The sequence below is a fragment of the Cebus imitator genome, unplaced genomic scaffold, assembly GCF_001604975.1.
Source record: "Cebus imitator isolate Cc_AM_T3 unplaced genomic scaffold, Cebus_imitator-1.0 Scaffold62, whole genome shotgun sequence".
Taxonomy (NCBI): domain Eukaryota; kingdom Metazoa; phylum Chordata; class Mammalia; order Primates; family Cebidae; genus Cebus; species Cebus imitator.
Window position 1 is genome coordinate 1,120,049 of NW_016107377.1, and position 19,943 is coordinate 1,139,991.

Here is a 19,943-nt window from a genome sequence, read left to right on the forward strand (position 1 = left end):
TAGAACATGTTCTTTTAGTTCACAGAAGTTTCTTACTACCCACCTTCTGAAGTCTGATTCTGTCATTTCATCACACTCGTTCTCCATCCAACCTTGTTCCCTTGCTGGTGAGGAGTGTGATCCCTTGTAGGAGGAGAGGTGTTCTGGTTTCGGGTGTTTTCATCCTTTTTGCGCTGGTTTCTTCCCATCTTTATGGATTTATCCACCTGTCGTCTTTGTAGTTGCTGGCTTTCAGATTGGGTCTCTGAGTGGACATTCTGTTTGTTGATGATGAGGTTATTTCTGTTTCTTGGTTTTCCTTCTGACAGTCTGGCCCCTCTGCCGTAGGTCTGCTGAGGTCCACTCCAGGCCCTGCTTGCCTGCGGATCACCTGCAGCAGCCTCTGCGCTTTCACTGGGAGCTGCAATCCTGAGCTGTTCCTAAACCGCCATCTTGGATCCCGGATCCCCATAGGCACAGTCTTAACACACTGCAGCCTCAAACTCTTGGGCTCAAGCAGTCGTCCTGCCTCAACCTCCCAAGTTGCTGGGATACAAGCACACACCACTGTGCCCAGCTTCCTGAGGCTGTATTACCATTTTTTTTTAAATTAATGAGAGTATACTCTAAAATAATGATTAAGAAGTATAGTAAATACATAAGCCAGTAACAATTGTTTATTATCGTATATTGTGTACTATACATAATTGTATGTGGTATACTTTTATTTTATTGTCATTGTAGTAGATTTGTGTACACCAGAATCACCAAAAACTTAGGAATAGTTTCTACAAAGTTACTATTGATAGCTACAAAGTCACTGTGTGATAGGAACTTTTCAGCTGCATTATAATTTTACGGCACCACCATCATATATCATTGTGAAATGTCATTATCTAGCACATGACTGTATATAAATGCCTTAAATATAAATGTCTCTGTGTATTATATTCCTACATTCCCTCTAGCCACAAAACAGTTACTGTTTTGAGGCTCAACATTTTGAATAGTTGGAAAATTTGAATCTCACATTGTCTAGAAAGGTTGATCTGATTGTTAAGATGGTATGACAAGCATACTCTCCACTTTATGGAGTACATTAATGAGAAAAAAGAAAGGGAGGGTTAACTCACGCAATTAGTGAATGTGAAAATCAGTGTCTTAAGTATTTGGAGTTTATTATTCCATTTTGGTTATTCTCTTCACTTTAATGGAAATGGAATTTCTACTTACTACACCTTAGATATTTGTAATTAGTTATTTTCTATCAAAACTGTCAAATAGAACTGCAATAATACTTCAGGCTACATTTGGTTGTTGAGCACTTGAACTGTAGCTGGTGTTACTGAGAAACTTAAGCTTTAGTTTAATTTTGAATAACCACATGTGACTAGTAACTACTGTACTGGACAACACGATTCTAGTTTTATAAAGCATAAGTTTTGAATCATTGCCACCACGTTACTTTGTTTTTCACATCAATGAAAACTTTAAGATATCAACTAAAACTGAGATGAATTAAAATCTGTTTTAATTAGAAAGCATGTTGAAAGGGGAATATTAAGAGAGATTTAAGTTTTCTTTTCACTATTCCCTATAATTAAAAATCAGCCTTTAAAATGTACTTTAATCTGTCCCCAGGTTTCTATCACTACAGAGGAATGTTGACATTGACAATTTTATTTCTATAAATGGTGATATTGACATCAACTTGTCATTTAGCATTGAGATTCTATGAGGAGTCACATATTAATTAATCTTGTTGTCTTAAAGAAAGTATTTGTATGGTTTTGTCACTTGGCTATTTGCTGACATTTGACTTTTAGCTGCGTAAAAAAGAAAATGTATTTGTTTTCTTCTTAATGGCTGTGGAAATAGCATCATTTGGTTTAACAATTGAAATAAAAGAGACAGAAACCCTTTACACTGAAGAGACCAGAAGGTCATCTAAGTAATCAAATTTAGCATCACCATTGGAACAAACATGTGCCACTTCTTGTGATATGGTAGGAAGGACCATCACCTTCATAGTATTTTTGCCAAAACATTTAATTTGAAAATAATAAGACATTTAGACAAATTCAGATGTGTTGAACAATGTGCAAAACAACAGTCCTCAGTGCTTCAAATATAACAATATTATGAAATCTTTTATATAACATACCAGAGACATGGCAACTAAATACAATGAGTGACCCATTAGTAAAAACTAAATAAATGTTCAGGCCTTTTTTAAACATTTGGGAGATACCTGAATATAAGATGCACAATATATTATATCATGTTTGTAGAAGGTAGAGGCTGAAGGTTTTAAAAGTCAAATATCCTGATGTTTGAAACTTAAAGTGGTTCCAAGGTGCGGGGCGGGGGGTGGAGAGAGGAGAGAGAGAGAGGAGATACAGAGTGTGGGTTTGAGGGTGGATAAAGCAAATATGGTGAAACATTTATAGTTGGTGAGTCTAGAGTAAATGTACAAGGTTATTCATTATCCTGTTTTTTTCAAAGCTAAAGTTAGGGGAAGAAGATAAACAGAAATGGACTATACTCTAACTCCTCATTATTAAGCATACTTTTTCAATTGTGGCAATGCTTTAGAAATATAAAGATATACCCTCCTTTATAAAGAAAAGAAAATTACCGTGGACCCCCCCAAGTAACCTAAACTTTTAACATCATAATGCTATTACTATATATATATATATATATGTGTGTGTGTTCGTGTGTGTGTGTGTGTGTGTGTGTGTGTACTGTAATGCTGTAGACCATCCTCATATGCTCCTATCTCTTAAGTAACTATAAACTCAGAACAAATTCTAATTATTAATAAAAGCAATAAAAATATAAAATCAAGAAAATTCAAAATATGGCATAATAACAATAATTGGATTAACTGGTACATTTTTTGCTGAAAATAAGTTACCTCTTGAAATAGTAAATGGGTTCTGAGTACTCCATACAGTTTCTTTTGAGGTTGTCTGCCTAGAAACATCTGCCATATTATACCTCACTGTAGAACCTTTGTGCATTACACAGTTTTTAGCTACTGTAAAACTTTTCAGCAGTACACAATTACCAAATTTAACCTTATATGCCTTTATCTTTTATATATTACACCCCTTTTGTATTAACTTGATAATAAGTTAGTATATTATTATGCAGTACTACGTTATTTTTATAATACCAAATTATTCTTATGAAATAACTTGAAAAATTATTTATTAAAATACTTTTGAATTGTGAAATACTGGAGTATTGTTACTGTTTGACCCAACTCAAAATCTTCATGGGAAAATACCTGCCCATACCCACAGTATTGTTGCAAATAATTAGTGCTGTATCACAGCTATGTCAGACTGTACTACCAGTTGGGCAATCAAGGACACAGCCAAAAATTTAAAATGAAGATCTGGACAACAAAAGATGGGAGTCAAGAAGCTCTGACATATACCTAGTTGTAGAATGCTATGCACATGTGCAAGGTGTAGTGTGCATATCCAGCAAAAACTGAAGAGACTCCCAGTCTTCATCTCTGCTGAGCAGGAAGTGAAGGATAAGGCAGATTTAAGCTTTGAAAGCATTCGCCATCATACACACAGATCCCTTTGGCGGAGGGTAGAAGACATAATGATGCAAAGCATTTAAAGAAATCTTGTTACTACTAAGTGTTGCTGACCTAGGAATAACTCTTACTCAGCTGGACTTAAAAATCAAAACAAAAATAAATTAAAAACTCATTAAAGATGTCAGTGGCTCCATGCAGTAGAAATTACAGGCTGAAAGATGTAGTCCCAGAGAAGTCACTAAACCACAAACAGCAACACCACCAATAGCAAAAACCTAAGCTGGAAGAAAACCAGGAAGATCTGAGTCTACAATTGCCACATAATATTTTCCAAAATGTCTACTTTTCAATAAAAGTATAAACAAGAAAAATTCTTAGTGGAAATTATCCTAGATATAGGGCTTATTAAACAGAGACTTTAAATTACCTATTACAAATATATTCAAAAAGGCAATTAAACCACAAAGAGTTAAAGGAAAAAATGACAAATATACTTCATCAAATAGAGAATATTAACAGAGATAAAAACAAATAAAAATTCTGTCGTTGAAAGTATCATAACTAAACATGAAAAATTCATTAGATTAATGAGAAAATTTGAGCTGTCAAGGAATCAGTAAACTGGGAGATAGGTCAGTTGTGATTATCCATTGTAAATAATACAAAGAAAAAGAATGAAAAAAATGAACATCAGAAACCTGGCGACACCATCAAACATGCCAACATTTTTAGACTTCCAAAAGTTAGGGGGTGGTGTGTAGAAAATATTCAAAGAAATAATAGCCAGTATTTTCCCAAATTGGATGGAAAACATCAATCCACACATCCAAGAAGCTCAATAGACTCCAAGTAGGTAAGATGCACACCTAATCACATCATATTGAAACTACTGAAAGGCAGGGAGAGAATCTGGAAACAGCAATCAAAAAGTTGCTCAACAAGTACCAGGGATACTCATTAAGATTAACAGCTGAATTCTCATCAGAAACCATGACTGCCAGTAGGCAGTGGGATATGTTTAAAATATTGAAAAGATTGCCAATAAAGAATTTTACATACAGCAAAACTGTTCGTCAAAAATGAAGGAGAACTTAAGATACTCTTAGATAAACTGAGTGAGTTCTTTGTAGGAGACTTAACCCTGTAAGAAATAGTAGAGATTTCCAGCTCTCTGGAATCCCCTCCCACATGGTGGGAGCTCCCTTTCCCCTCTGGGATTTCCCCTCTAGAATCCCCTTCCACACTCTTCATAAGAAGTCTTCTCCTTTTCCTTCTCTTTTCTCTACCCAAATAAAATCACCTGTAAAAAAGAAAAAGAAATACTAGTGAGTTCTGCAGGCCAAAATAAAGGGATACTAGACTGTAATGTAAGTCCATAAAGTAATAAAAAGAACTGGTTAAGATAATCGTATCGGTATATTAAAAAGATAGTTTAGATGCATTTTTGTAAAGAATTTTTCTTCTGATTTAACCTTTTACTCATCTGTCCTCAGAACACTTGCTGGTGGCACTTGTGGCTGCAGTTGTTTACCCTGAGTTAACTTTGCCACAGAATATCTCGCTTTTATCATTATTTTCACATCACTCTAATATATCAACTTTGGAAACAAAAGACCTCATTCTGTCTATAGTATTTTGTTTTTAGTATGGTATTTACATTTACACAAATGAAAATCGGGAAAATTTGACAGATATATTATCGATCACTTAAAATGTCAAATCCTAGAAAGCATGGCATTCTTACGCGTGATGTTAACATTATACTCAAATGGTTCTGGCCAGAGATTCATTTGATGAATCCAGTTTCTTTAAAATAGACAATTTTGATGATTCAGACAATTCTGATGTACTTCTGTTTAGAAATAACTCCAAGGACAGTTTTATATTTTATTTTCACACTCAAAATCAGTCAGATTTGCAGTAGCCTTGAAGAGTGTGTTTATGTAAAATTAAATGAGCTCTGGCAGCAAGCTGCTCTTTCTTTTTCTAAACCAGAAAAGGATTGAAAGACAATTGACTAAAATAGTAATTCTGAACCCAGGAGGATAGAGGTTGCAGTGATCAGATTGCTCCACGCATTCCAGTCTGGGCAGCAGAGTGAAACTCTGTCTAAACAAACAAACAAAAATTCATCAGGCTTTTTTCACCAAAAAATCCTAAAATTTATATGAAAATGCCAAAGACCAGGGGACCCTAAACAATTTTGAAAAAGAACAACAGAGTTGGAAAATATTTCTTCCCAATTTAAAAACTTAAAGCTAGAGTTATCAAGACAGTTTGTACTAGTAGAATGGTAGATGTATATAGATCAATTGGTTAGAATTAAATCAGAAGTAAATCCTTATTTATCATGAATTCATTATCAGCAAAGGTGCCAAGGAAATTCATTCAGTAAAGGCGAGTCTGTTCAACAAGCAGTGTTAGTAAAACTTAATGTAATGTCACAGCCTTAGATGCAAGAACTAAAATAATTTTAGAAATAGGAGAAAATCTTTAATACCTTGGATTAGTCAAAGATTTCTTGTTTGCAACATGAAAAATGTGGTCTAGTAAAGAGAAAAAAGGGAATTTCACATCTAAGATTCAACACTTTTATTCTTTAAAATATACCATTAAGCAATTATAAACAAAAGCAACAGAATGTTTGAAAAAAAATTATAAAACATATATCTGAGAAACGCCTTGAGTTCAGATATTTTTTAAAATTCATGTAAACTGGAACCCTCATGTGTTGCTGATGGCAATAAAGAATGATGCAGTAAACAGTCCATTTCTTAAAAGTTTAATATTACCATATGGCCCAATAGCTACTTTTCTAGGTATCTACCCAAGAGATATGAAAACGTGTCCACACAAACACTTAATTGTGATTGTTCATATCAGCATTATTCATAATTATCAAAAAATGGAAACAAATGTCCATCACCTGGTGAGTTGATTGACAAAATGTGGTACATCCACATGGTGGATACTATTCAGCAATAAAAAAGAGCTGCTAACACATGTTGAAAAATAGTTGAACCTCAAATCAGAACATTATGCAACATGTAAGAAGCTATACACAGAAGCTACATTATATATTATTTATATAAAGAATTTATAGAGACAGACAGGAATAGAGGTTGCCTGTGATGGTAGATGGCAAATGAGTGATCTTATTGGAGTGCAAAAATCTTCTAAAACTGATATATGGTGATGGTTGAACTGCTGGTAAAATTTAGTAAAGATTGTTGAACTGTATACAATATTTTCAGCATGTGTATTTTATTATATACAAAATATATCTAAATAATGGTTTTTTAAGGCAAATGTGGGAAATAAGATTATATAGCATTATGTTTATCCAGATGTCCCAATGTTTATATTAACATTTTTTAATGAAGCCATTAAAACATAAAGAATGATTTTTAAGTTGTCTATTATTTTGAACCCTTGTTACTCTCTTTTTTAGAGCCTGTCTTATTTCTGAAAAGGATTTCTTTTCCTCAGTTTTCTGGCTGTTAGAGATTAGACATTATATGTGAAACTTTTAATGAAAAAAAAAAACAATTAAAATTTACTTTACTTTCCATTTCTGCGTTTACTACATTTATCTAATTTTATTTTGTTTTAGATCACTGTGTCCACTACTATGATCTTCGTAACACTAAACAGCCAATCATGGTATTCAAAGGACACCGAAAAGCAGTCTCTTATGCAAAGTTTGTGAGTGGTGAGGAAATTGTCTCTGCGTGAGTATTACTCTACTCAGAGATTGAGCTTAATACAGAGCTCTGTACTTAACTTACTAGTTTGTAATGTCACTGAGGGTGTATGTAAACTATAATATTGGAGTGTATGTACTTTTTCTTAAATAGTAGATTTTTTATGTCTTGTCCAATTAAAAGCGTTTGGGTTCCGATCTGTATTACACACTTTTATGTGTAATTTGTGGATAAAATCTGAAGACACTAGTTATTTATATACCCTCTCCCCTTATCTAATCTTCATATGTTTAGTCGCATTTGAACTGGATTAGATTTTAGCTACTGCTTCTCAAGAAGAGATAAACAACATAGTTAATGCAATGGAATAAGAAGTATTTTATTTATTAAAGTCAACTAATATTACATATTTTATCTACTTGCAGTATAGTCGTAGAATTATTTTTGGTTTTAAATATCACTTGTTTGGCTTTTACACTGACATGTTCATTTCTCTGTGATTTCATGGTGAGTTTTAAATATGTTAAAAAGAAAACTTTTTTTATTTTTTTCTGGGGCAGAGTCTTACTTTGTCACCCAGGCTTGGGTGCAGTGGTGTTGTCACGGCTCACTGCAACCTCTGCCTCCTGGATTCAAGTGATTCTCCTGCCTCAGCGTCTCCAGTAGCTGGAACTACAGGTGCATTCCACTATGCCTGGCTAATTTTTGCATTTTTAGTAGAGACAGGGTTTCACCATATTGGCCAGGCTGGTCTTGAACTCCTGACCTCAGGTGATCCACCTGCCTCGGCCTCCCAAAGTGCTGGGATTACAAGTGTGAGCCACCATGCCCAGCCAACAGATGAACATTCTAACTCAGTCTGGCTCCAGAGCAAACTGCATTGCTTCTAATTAGCAGTGATGAGTTTCGTGACAAGAAATTTTAACTATGTTCTTACTCTTTGTACTTTTCCTCAGCTCAACAGACAGTCAGCTAAAACTGTGGAATGTAGGGAAACCATACTGCCTACGTTCCTTCAAGGGTCATATCAATGAAAAAAACTTTGTAGGCTTGGCTTCCAATGGAGATTATATAGCTTGTGGTAAGTGAAACCATCGTTTCCAGGAACTTTTTTAACAGGTATTTGAAATTCAATTCAATGGAAATAGACTACTAAGGAAAAGGTCTGTGCACTCAGAAGATAGTATAATAGGCTTGATGCCCCAGCACTATTGATTTTCCTCGTGTAGTACTAGAAGAGCATTAGTCCTTCTCTTTTTTATTGTGTACAAACCCTGAACACCTGAAATAACACGAAATTTTTAACTGTTTTACGGTCATTCTCCATTATAACATAATTCTTTAGATATTGTTTAGGAGACAGAAAAGATTAAGTTCTATTAATAATATTTCCAATCTTGGAGACATTATGTGTCTTCTAAATTTGATATTCATTTTTCTCTATCTGTTCTTCTCTTCATGAAGTAATCTATTTGCTTAGCATTGATCTGTTATTCTAGGACTTTTATTGTTGATAATTTATACAAATTTAAATAAGAAATAGAAAAATGAAATTTGATATTTGAAGGCTCAGATATGTCTAATGCATTGAATATATGAGCTTTGATCATTACTTTTAAATGACTTGGCCTTTATTCAGCACAGTTTACTTTCTCCAAGTATGTATGAGAATGCCAAAGCAAATATCTGCAACAATTATCCTATCTTAATAGATGGCTCAAAATTACAGTTCATAGACCATTAATAGAATAATTCCTATACTGAGAAATGGAAATAAATTGTGTATGCTGTTAAAATTTGCCTATGTAAGTGCCACGACTTTCTTTTACTTCTCTAAATGGAAATCTTTCTAAATGTAATTTAAGATCCTTGCTGTAATAACATATTTCTGATTCTACTATAGGCTTATTATTAGGTTGGTGCGAAAGTAATTAAAAGTAATGACAAAACCACAATTACTTTTGCACCAAGACTGGCCCTTCTAGAGACAGTGCCAACCAGACCATGGTCTACTGCTCTCCATACTGCAGCATCCTGAGCCCAGAGTCCAGCCAGGTGAGGGCTCATACAGCCTCTCAGCATGCAGTGCAGCCCAAGTATAGATGCCCGCTGTGCCAGGAGCAGCTGGTGGGCCGGCCTGCCCTGCACTTCCACCTTAGCCACCTTCACAATGTGATGCCGGAGTGCGTTGAGAAGCTGCTGCTTGTAGCTACAACTGTAGTGATGACATTTACAATGAAAGTGCTGTCTGGACCCACATTAAGCCCTCTGGATGATGGCCAAGAACCCCCAACTCATGGGCCAGAGCCTACACGCGGAAGAGACCAGGCAGCAGAAGGCCCTAACCTGACCCCAGAAGCCAGTCCAGGATCCTCTTCCTCAGCCTCCCCTGGCCTCAGCTGAGGCCCCAGACAAACCCTCGGGAAGCCCTGGTCAACCCCCTTCTCCAGCCCCATCTCCAGTCCCTCAGAAAAAAAAAAAATGATATATATAAATGATTTTATAGGGTAATTTCAGCCTTAGAATGATCAGTGTTGTTATATCATTCAACACTGATTGTTTCTTTAGATTAGTAAAGTATAGCTTTTGTCCAAGAATCCTTTTCTTACATAATTTCTAATTAGTCCTGTGATCTAGCCTTTCAAATTTGACCATAAAAGATCTTTGACCTAAAACTTTGGGTGATAATTACTATTGGAATGTGATGCTCTAATTCCAAGCTTTCCTATTCTAAAATATTATTATTGTTTATTTTCAGGAAGTGAGAATAACTCTCTCTACCTGTACTATAAAGGACTTTCTAAGACTTTGCTAACTTTTAAGTTTGATACAGTCAAAAGTGTTCTGGACAAAGACCGAAAAGAAGATGATACAAATGAATTTGTTAGTGCTGTGTGCTGGAGGGCACTACCAGATGGGGTAAGTTTTCATATCAGCTTTTTTCACCTTCGAGTCTCATATCATGCATTATGAATACACAGGGTTTAATTAAATTTTAAAATATAAATTGGTATGTGGTATGTACTTTTTTCAGTTTATAATGTGTCATCAAAGACAATAGTCATTTTTAGGTAGTGATTGAAAGGCACAGTAATAGAGCAATGTCATGGTGTCATTGTGTCCCTCTGACCCATAGCATCTAGTGCATATCTCAGTTATAACCATTATCATATTGTCTCTTTATATCTCTTCTATAAGACTGGAAATTCCTCCAAAATACACATTCTGTCTCATCTTCTTTATTGATTATGTGCAGTATATGCTTGATAAACGTTAAGCTGAGCTGGTATGTTAATAGAAAGAAAAAGAATTTAGGTAAAGGAGAGTGGCCTATATGTTCCTCTAATTAAATACTATTTCACAGTAGAGTTGCTCTCTATAAAGTACATTTATATACAAATATTTAAGCATGTTTAGTTTCTTGATGAGAAAGTTATACTACTGGGTTGTATAAAGAGAAGTTGCCTTAAACTTTACTATTATGTTTTAAAGTGTAGGGTTTTCCATAAGTTATATGAAAAACTAATTTTTGTTACTATCGTGATTTATATAAACATGAGTTGTTAGTATTGTATTTTTAAAATAGCTTTTTACATGCTTAGTCGGTTTTATTTTTGATGAAGAAATTCTGACTATGTAATTTTAAAATTCAAATTTCAGATATAGTTTCAGTTTAATTAGATATATTCTGTTGCTGTCTTATTTAAAGTTTCATGGGTCCATTTCCAGTTTTGCTAATTGACATACTAGAAAATTTGGACCAACCCTTCCTCCAAGTAGAATTAGAAAAGTAGGACCAAATATATGTATTTTAAAAACAAAAACCTATTTGAAAGCATTGGAAAGCACACAAATACAGGAAAGAATGACCAGATTAGGATTGTGGCTTTTGAATCTGCTTTTCCCCTGTGAGCATTTGTCAGTTTTGGTGGAGTGGGTGAAAGCACTTACACTAGCTTGACAGGGTTGCAGAGACTGGAGCTTAGCGCCTGTCATTGTATGGGTGACTACTTTGTTTTAAGTCCCCAAACAGATATAGTATAGGGGAAACCAGTAGAAGATAAAGCTTCATAGCAATTGCATCTAAACTTCATATCAATCTCTGAAATTGAATTGAGGTGACCCTTGGTTGGTAATATCCACAGGATGCAAACTTAAATCCTCTCTGAACAAAGATAAGATCATCTAAGGGCTTAATTTATTTTTTTTTCAGTTTTGTAACTACAGTAACTAGGGTACAATCAAAAATAAACAGACATAGTAAAAGATAAGACAGCATAAATTAAACCAGCATAAGCAACAGGCTATAGAAAATAATATTGTCTGATAACTCCAATATTTAGAGTCACAGCAGCTCCAAATATTAGAGTTACCAGACAGCTTGAAAGTAACTGTGCTTACAACATGAAAGACAAGACTGAAAATTTTAACTGAGAACTGGAAACAATTTTTAGAATGAAAATCCCAGAGTTGAAAAAAAATTACAAAAGTTAAGAATTAGTGGATGTGTTGAATGGAAGACAAAGTAAAAATAAGAATTAATGAACTGATAAGTAAATTAGGAGAAAATACACATATGGAAGCATGAGAAGATAAAATGATGGAAAAGTACAGATATCAGATAAAGGATCAAGTAAGAACCTATAACATCTTCAATAGTTGACCTACAAGGAGGCAAGAGAAATAATGCAGCTAGAGCAAATATTAGAAGGGATTATTGTTGAGAACTTCAGTTGATACATGATACCAAGGCAGAGATTCAGTAAGCCTTTCAACTGCAGAGAAGGAATGACTAGAAATCTACAATGTGATTGAAGGTAGAATGTCATACTTAGACTTTTAACAGACGTAGGCCTGCCTGAAAATCTGACCTTGGGCCTGGCTTCTTACAGCACTATTTCCTTGTAAACATCCTGAGTTAAGAGAAACATGGAATGTTATATACCAGGAACTAGATATCTCTTAAATTTACTATGAACACTTATCTGTGGCATCACACCTGGACTGAGTGAGAGAACTCTGAATTGGCATAAGGGCCCTACATCTATGAAAATTAAATAGTGTAAGATTGGCAGGAAACCAGGACACATCTGTGGATTGAGGTAAACCACATGCACCTCAACTGTCTCTGGCAATAGTGAGTACTGTTTGTGTATGTGGGGGAATGATTGTTTGGCGTCTTTAAGAGTTTTAAGATACTGTGTGCTAAATTCTATCCTATATCCTTCTATAAATCTAACTGAGGGCTAGATTAAAGCCTATTGTATCTAATCCTATGACCCCTACCAGTGGTAGGATGGTCACACCTTGCAACATAGTAAGATTGCTGAAAATAGCTAAAATACAGAGAGTGTATTAGCCTGTTTTCATGCTGCTAATAAAGACATACCCAAGACTGGGCAGTTTACCAAAAAAAAGTTTATTGGACTCACAGTTTTGGCTGAAGAGGCCCCACAATCATGGCAGAAGATAAAAGGCATGTCTCATATGGCAGTAGACAAGAGAGCTTGTGTTCCCTTTTTAAAACCATCAGATCTCATTAGACTTATTCACTATCATGAGAGTAGCAAAGGAAAGACCTGCACCCATGATTCAAGTACTTCCCACAGGGTCCCTCCCAAAGCACATGGGAATTAAACATGAGATTTGGGTGAGGACACACCTAAACAATATCATTTCACTCCTAGCCCCTCCCAAATCTTGTGTCCTCACATTTTAAAACCAATCATGCCCTCTCAACAGTCTCCCAGAGTCTTAACTTATTTCAGCTTTAACTAAAAAGTCCAAAGTCCAGCGTCTTATCTGAGACAAAGCAAGTCCCTTCGCCCTATAAGCCTGTAAGATCAAAAGCAAGTTAGTTAATTCCTAGATACAATGGGAATGCAGGCATTGGGTAAATACACCCATTCCAAATGGGAGAAATTGGCCTAAACAGAGGAGCTACAGGCCCCATGAAAGTCCAGAATGTGGGGCAGTCAAATTTTAAAGTTACAAAATGATCTCCTTTGACGCCATATCTCACATCCAGGTCATGCTAATGTAATAAGTGGGTTCCCATGGTCTTGGGCAGCTCCACCCCTGTGGCTCCCAGGGTACAGTCTCCCTCCTGGCTGCTTTCACGGGCTGGCATTGAGTGTCTGTGACTTTTCCAGGTGAATGGTACAAGCTGTCAGTGGATCTATCATTTTGGTATCTAGTGGATGGTGGTCCTCTTCTCACAGCTCCACTAGGTGGTGCCCCAGTAGGGACTCTGTGTGAGGGCTTCAACCCCATATTTCCTTTCTGCACCGCCCTAGCTAAAGTTATCCTTGAGAGCCCCATCCCTGCAGCAAACTTCTGCCTGGATATCCAGGCATTTCCATACATCCTCTAAAATCTAGGCAGAGCTTTCCAAACCTCAGTTCTTGACTCCTGTACACACGCAGGCTCAATACCACATGGAAGCTGCCAAGGCTTGAGGCTTGCACCCTCTGAAGCCATGGCCTGAGTTCTGTTTTTGCCCCTTTTAGTCATCACTCGAGTGGCTGGGACATGGGACACCAAGTCCCTAGGCTACACACAGCATTGGAACCCTGGACCCAGCCCAAGAAACCACATTTTTCTTCTAGGCCGTCAAGCCTGTGGTGAGAGGGGATGCTATGAAGACCTCTGCCACAACACTGGAGACATTTTGCCCATGGTCTTGGGGATTAACATTTGGCTCCTTGTTACTTGTGCAAATTTCTGCAGCCAGCTTGACTTTCTCACCAGAAAATGGGATTTTCTTTTCTGTCACATTGTGAGGCTGCACATTTTTCAAACTTTTATGCTGTGTTTCCATTATGAAACTGAATGTCTTTAATGGCACCCAGGTCACTCTTGTATATTTTTGGCTTATAAATTCCTTCTACCAGATGGCCTAAATCATCTATCTCAAGGTCAGAGTTTCACAGATTTCTAGGGCAGGGGTAAAATTCCACCAGTCTCTTTGCTAAAACATGACAAGAGTCGTCTTTGCTCCAGTTTCCAACAAATTCCTTATCTCCATCTGAGACTATCTCAGCTTGGATTTCATTGTCCATATCATTATCAGCATTTTGGTCAAAGCCATTGAACAAGGCTTTAGGGAGTTCCAAACTTTCCCACATTTTCCTGTGTTCTTCTGAGACCCCTAAACTGTTCCAATCTCTCCAACTTCGGCCTGTTAACCAGGTCCAAAGTCACTTCCACATTTTGGGGTATCTTTTCAGCAGCACCCCACTTCTCGTACCAATTTACTATATTAGTCCATTTTCACACTGCTGATAAAGGCATACTTGAGACTGCATAATTTACAAAAGAAAGCGATTTATTGGATTCACAGTTCCATGTGGCTGGGGAGGCTTCATAATCATGGCAGAAGGTGAAAGGCACGTCTCACATGACAGCAGAAAAGAGAAGAAAGCTTGTTCAGAGAATCTCCCCTTTTAAAACCATCAGATCTCATGAGACGTATTCACTATCACAAGAACAGTTTGGGAAAGACTTGCCCTCATGATTCAGTTACCTCCCACTGGGTCCTTGCCACAGCATATGGGAATTTAAGATGAGATTTGGGTGAGGACACACCCAAACCATATCAGAGGAGTATTTTTCATTCCTTTAAACCATCCGTTTCTTTTCCTTTTGGCAAATAATAACTGTAAGTATTTATGGGGTACAATGTGATATTTTCATGTCCATGTACATTATGAAATGATTAAATCAAATTTCTGTAGCCAGTTTGAATTTATTCCCAGAAAATGGGATTTTATTTTCTATCACATTGTGAGGCTGCAAATTTTTTGAACTTTTGTGCCATTTTTCCCTTATGAAACTGAATACCTTTAACAACACCCAGGACACCTCTTATATACTTTGCTGCTTAGAAATTTCTTCTACCAAATACCCTAAATTATCTCTCTCAAGGTCATATGACTGAGCATCTCTGTCATCTCACATACAGATTCTTTTTGTAGTGGGAACATTTAAAATCATATTCTCTTAACAATATTGAAATATCCATTACATTATTATTAACTGCAGTCACTCTGCTATGCAATACATCTCAAAAACTTTTTTTTTTTTTTTTGGTCTAATTAGCTGAAACTTTGGAGCCTTGGACCAACATTTTGGCATCCTCCCACTCTCACCCCCACTTCTGGCAACTACCATTCTATTCTCCATTTCTCTGAGTTCAACTTTTTAAGATTCCTCATATAAGTGAGATCATGTAGTATTTCTTTCTTTGTATGGTTTATTTTACTTAGCATAATGTCCTCCAGGTTCATGTAAAGCTGAATAGTATTCCATTATTTATATACAGTTTAACCTTGAATGACATGAAGGAAAGGGGCACTGACCCTCCACTCAGTTGAAAATTTAGGTATAATTTGATTCCCAGACCCAAAAGCTTAACTGCTAATAGCCTACTGTTGATTAGAAATCTTACCAATAACATAAATTAACACACACTATATAGTGTGTTTTTACAGTGAAATGAGCTAGAGAAAAGAAAATATTAAGAAAATCACTAGAGAAAATATATTTACTATTCATTCGATGAAGTGAATCATAAAGATCTTCATCCTCATTATCTTCACATTGAGTAGGGTGAGAAGGAGAAGAAATAGGTGGGGTTGGTCTTTCTCTGGAGTGGCAGAAGAGGAAGGAAATCTGCATATAAGTGGATCCTCACAGTTCAAACCTGTGTTTTTCAAGAGTCAGCTGTATACCACATTTTCTTATCCATTCATTTGTTGATAGGCACTTAGGCCGATTTCTTACCTTTGCTATTGTGAATAATGCAATGAATAAAGAGTGCACATGTTTTTTCAGTGTCCTAATTTCAACTATTTTGAAATTGAAGTGGGATTCAATGCCCAGAAGTGTGATTGCTAGGTCATACTGCCATTCTATATTTAGTTTTTTGAGGACCTCCATATTATTTTCTATAAGGGCTGTACTGATTTACATTCCTACCAACAGCGTTACAAGGGTTCCCTTTTCTCCACATTCTTGCCAGCGCTTGTTATCTTTCATCTTTTTTTAACATGCCATATTTCACAGGTGTCATTTGTCTTTTTGATGATAGAAATTCTAGCAGGTGTGAGGTGATATCTCATTGTGGTTTTAATTCAAACTTCCCTGATGATTAATGATGTTGAGCAATTTTTCATATACCTGTTTGTTATTTGTATATCTTTTTTTGAGAAGTGTTTATGCAGGTCCTTTGCTCATTTTTTAAGTGAGTTATTTGTTTTCTTGTTGTTTTGGTGTTGGAATTGTTTATATATTTTGGTTAACACCCTAACTGATGTATAATTTGTGAATATTTTCTCCCAATCCATATGTTGTCTCTTCTTTCTGTTGTTTCCTTTGTTGTGCAGAAGCTTTATATTGATGGTTTGATGCATTCATGCTTGTCTGTTTTTGCTTTTTGGGGGTTGTAGCCAAAACATTTTCCAGACCATTATTATGGAACTTTTATGTTTTCTGGTAGTTTTATAGTTTTGAGTCTTATGTTTAAGTTTCTAATCATTTTGAGTTGATTGTTGTATATAGTGTGAGATAAAAAAGCAACTTCATTCTTCTGCATGTGGATATCCAGTTTTCCCAACACCATTTATTGAAGAGACTGTCTCTTCCCTCAGAGAGATTCCTTTTTTTCCTTCCCTGCCCCAGGACATAGGCATAGGCCAGGACTTCATGACTAAAACACCAAAAGCAATGGCTGCAGAAGCCAAAATAGTCAAATGGATCTAATTAAACTCCAGAGCTTCTGCACAGCAAACGAAACAGTCATTACAGTGAACTGGCAACCAGTGGAATGGAAAAAAATTTTCTCAAGCTACCCATCTGACAAAGGGCTAATATCCAGACTCTACAAATAACTAAAGCAAATTTAAAAGAAAAAAACAACCCCATCAAAAAGTGGGCGAAGGATATGAACATTTTTCAGAAGAAGACATTTATGCGGCAAAAAAACCATGAAAAAATGCTCATCATCACTGGTCATTAGAGAAATGCAAATCAAAACTACATTGAGATATACCATCTCATGCCAGTTAAAATGGCGATCATTTAAAAATCTGGAGACAACAGATGCTGGGGAGCATGTGCAGAAATAGGAACACTTTTACACTGTTGGTGGGAGTGTAAATTAGTTCAACCATTGTGGAAGACAGTGTGGCAATTCCTCAAGGGTCTAGAACTAGAAATACCATTTGACCCAGCAATCCCATTACTGGGTATATACCCAAAGGATTATAAATTGTTCTATTATGAAGACACATGCATAGGTATGTTCACTGCGGCACTGTTTACGGTAGCAAAGACCTAGAATCAACCCAAATGCCCATCAGTGATAGACTGGATAGAGAAAACATGGGACATACACACCATGGAATACTATGCAGCCATAAAACAGGGTGAATTTATGTCCTTTGCAGGACATAGATGAATCTGGAAACCATCATTCTCAGCAAACTGACACAAGAACAGAAAACCAAGCACCACATATTCTCACTCATAAGTGGGTGTTGAACAATGAGAACACATGGACACAGGGAGGGGAACATCACACACTGGAGTCTGTTGGAGGTTGGGGGGCTATGGGAGGGGTAGCTGGGGTGTGGAGGTTGGGGAATTATAACATTGGGAGAAATGCCTGTTGTAGGTGACAGGGGGATGGAGACAGCAAACCACCACAGCATGTGTGTACCTATTCAACAGTCCTGCAAGTTCTGCACATGTACCCCAGAACTTAAAGTATAATAAAAAATAAAAAAGCAGAGAGACAATATTGTCAGTTAGACTGACAGCCAACTTCTCAATGAAAGAGTGGAAGCCAACAGTGAAATCAGATATTTAGTGTGAGAAGGAAAACATTTGGCAACTAAAATTATACATCCAGTGAAAATCTCTAGACAATGGTAAATAAAGACATTTTAAAACAAACCTGAAGAATTTTCAGTCAGCAAACTGACACTAAAGAATACCTTAAAGGATATGCTGAAGGCAGAAAGAAAAAGATTTCAGATGAAAGTCATGTCTTTTTTGTTAACAGTGTTTTATCTAGAGACTGGAGTTAGGTAGATGAATTTATATATGTTCTATATCTGTGGATCTGTGGCATGACTCTTACCTGAAACTATTAGAATGAAATACGAAGTATTTTAAGTATACAAATGATTCGTTCCTAAGTGATTATGCCTGTGTAAAGGGAATAATAATACTGTATTTTTGTTGGGGGTAGACCCTGAGTCCATAGTAACTTCTGCTGAGGCTGCAGGCACCCTATTGTTTTGTCAGCTCTGAACTATATCATATGTACTTATCTATTCACTAATCCTAAGTGGATAGCTAATAGTAAAAGGCAGTACTTATAAAGGACACTTAATACTCCCTTAGCTCTTCAGAAGTGACCAAAAAAAGTATACTTTATCATCAGGAAAAAAAAAAAAGCAGTGGTCATTAGGGTAGACATTTTCTGTTGTGGCTTGAGACATCCAGACTCATACTAAAAGTTTCTGTAGCTCTAGGGTTGGGGGAGCTAGGGGGTCAGGATAACAGCTTTCCTATTTTCCCTCCCTGAAACGAAGTGCAGCAAAACTTGACTTGGGAACCTATCAACTATGCTATAATACTTGATTATGCAGAGTTATAACTATCTTAGACAAGAAAACACCTTTGTTTTCAGTTATATAATTAAATTTTCTTCTATTTTTATTTCTAACAAAAATATTTGTTATATAATGAAATACTATTCTGAAACATTTAACTGAAACTTTGTGTTCTTAAGCAGATCTTTTGCTTACTTTAATTTCTCCTGATTCTTGGCCTTTAAAAGTACTTGCTGAATGAATTAATATACTATCTTGTACCGTATTTGTGTTTGTGTAACCTGCAAATTCCTCGAATAAGACATCATAGTATTTTCACTTAGAGCAGAGGCAGGCTACCTAGGTTGAAATTATCAGATTCCCCACTTAGCAGCTGTGTGACCTTGCTGGAGAAGTTCCTTAACCACGCTGTGCTTCAGTGTCCTCATCTCTATAAAGTGCTGATAATAGTAGCCACTTATCTTCTAGGGTTGTTATAATGTTAAAATGTGGTAATACATGTAAAGCATTTGGAACAGTTCCTGATACACAGTAAGAGAGATGCATGTTTGCTATTAGGATATTTTTAATTACCCCTAGAATTACACACCATGTTTGTGCATAATGCAGAATTAATATATCACTTTTGTAATGAATGATAGAACCCTTCAAGCTTGGCCTTTATCCTGTTTGTTGTATAATTAATTAAATGGTAATTAATTGGAACCAAAGAGATGCTGAAGTAGAGGTGGGAGATACTTCTAATATCTAATAGGCTCACTTGAAACTAAATGGTAATAATTACTATTTAAGAAGCAGTTTTGCTGACATGAACCATTCATATGTACATATATAATTATTTCAAAATTACCATTTTGCCCCTTGAGATATAATCTCCAGCCTGTTTTGCCTATTTTCACAAGCAACAAAAAATTTTAAATGTATGCAGCTACAAAGAAATAGGCATTTATTATTGGCTTAATAGTTTTATTAGATTTATATTATATTCTTCTTTCCCTTCACCATCACATCATGACTATTTCACAACTCAGTCTTTTTTTTTTCTTTAAGGCATATCTATTTTTCAAATTCATATAA

At 35.9% G+C, this 19,943-nt stretch overlaps 1 protein-coding gene across 5 annotated transcripts in view; it reads left to right on the forward strand.

Moving 5' to 3' along the window:
- Positions 1-19,943, forward strand: part of COP1 (COP1 E3 ubiquitin ligase) — a 172,480-nt gene that overhangs the window by 120,795 nt on the left and 31,742 nt on the right. For all 5 annotated transcript variants that reach the window (XM_017529941.2, XM_017529939.1, XM_017529940.2 and 2 more), the window contains 3 exons: positions 7,155-7,272; positions 8,202-8,326; positions 10,004-10,164. In XM_017529941.2, the coding sequence (XP_017385430.1) occupies positions 7,155-7,272; positions 8,202-8,326; positions 10,004-10,164 (404 nt within the window). The remainder of the gene's footprint in view (positions 1-7,154; positions 7,273-8,201; positions 8,327-10,003; positions 10,165-19,943) is intronic.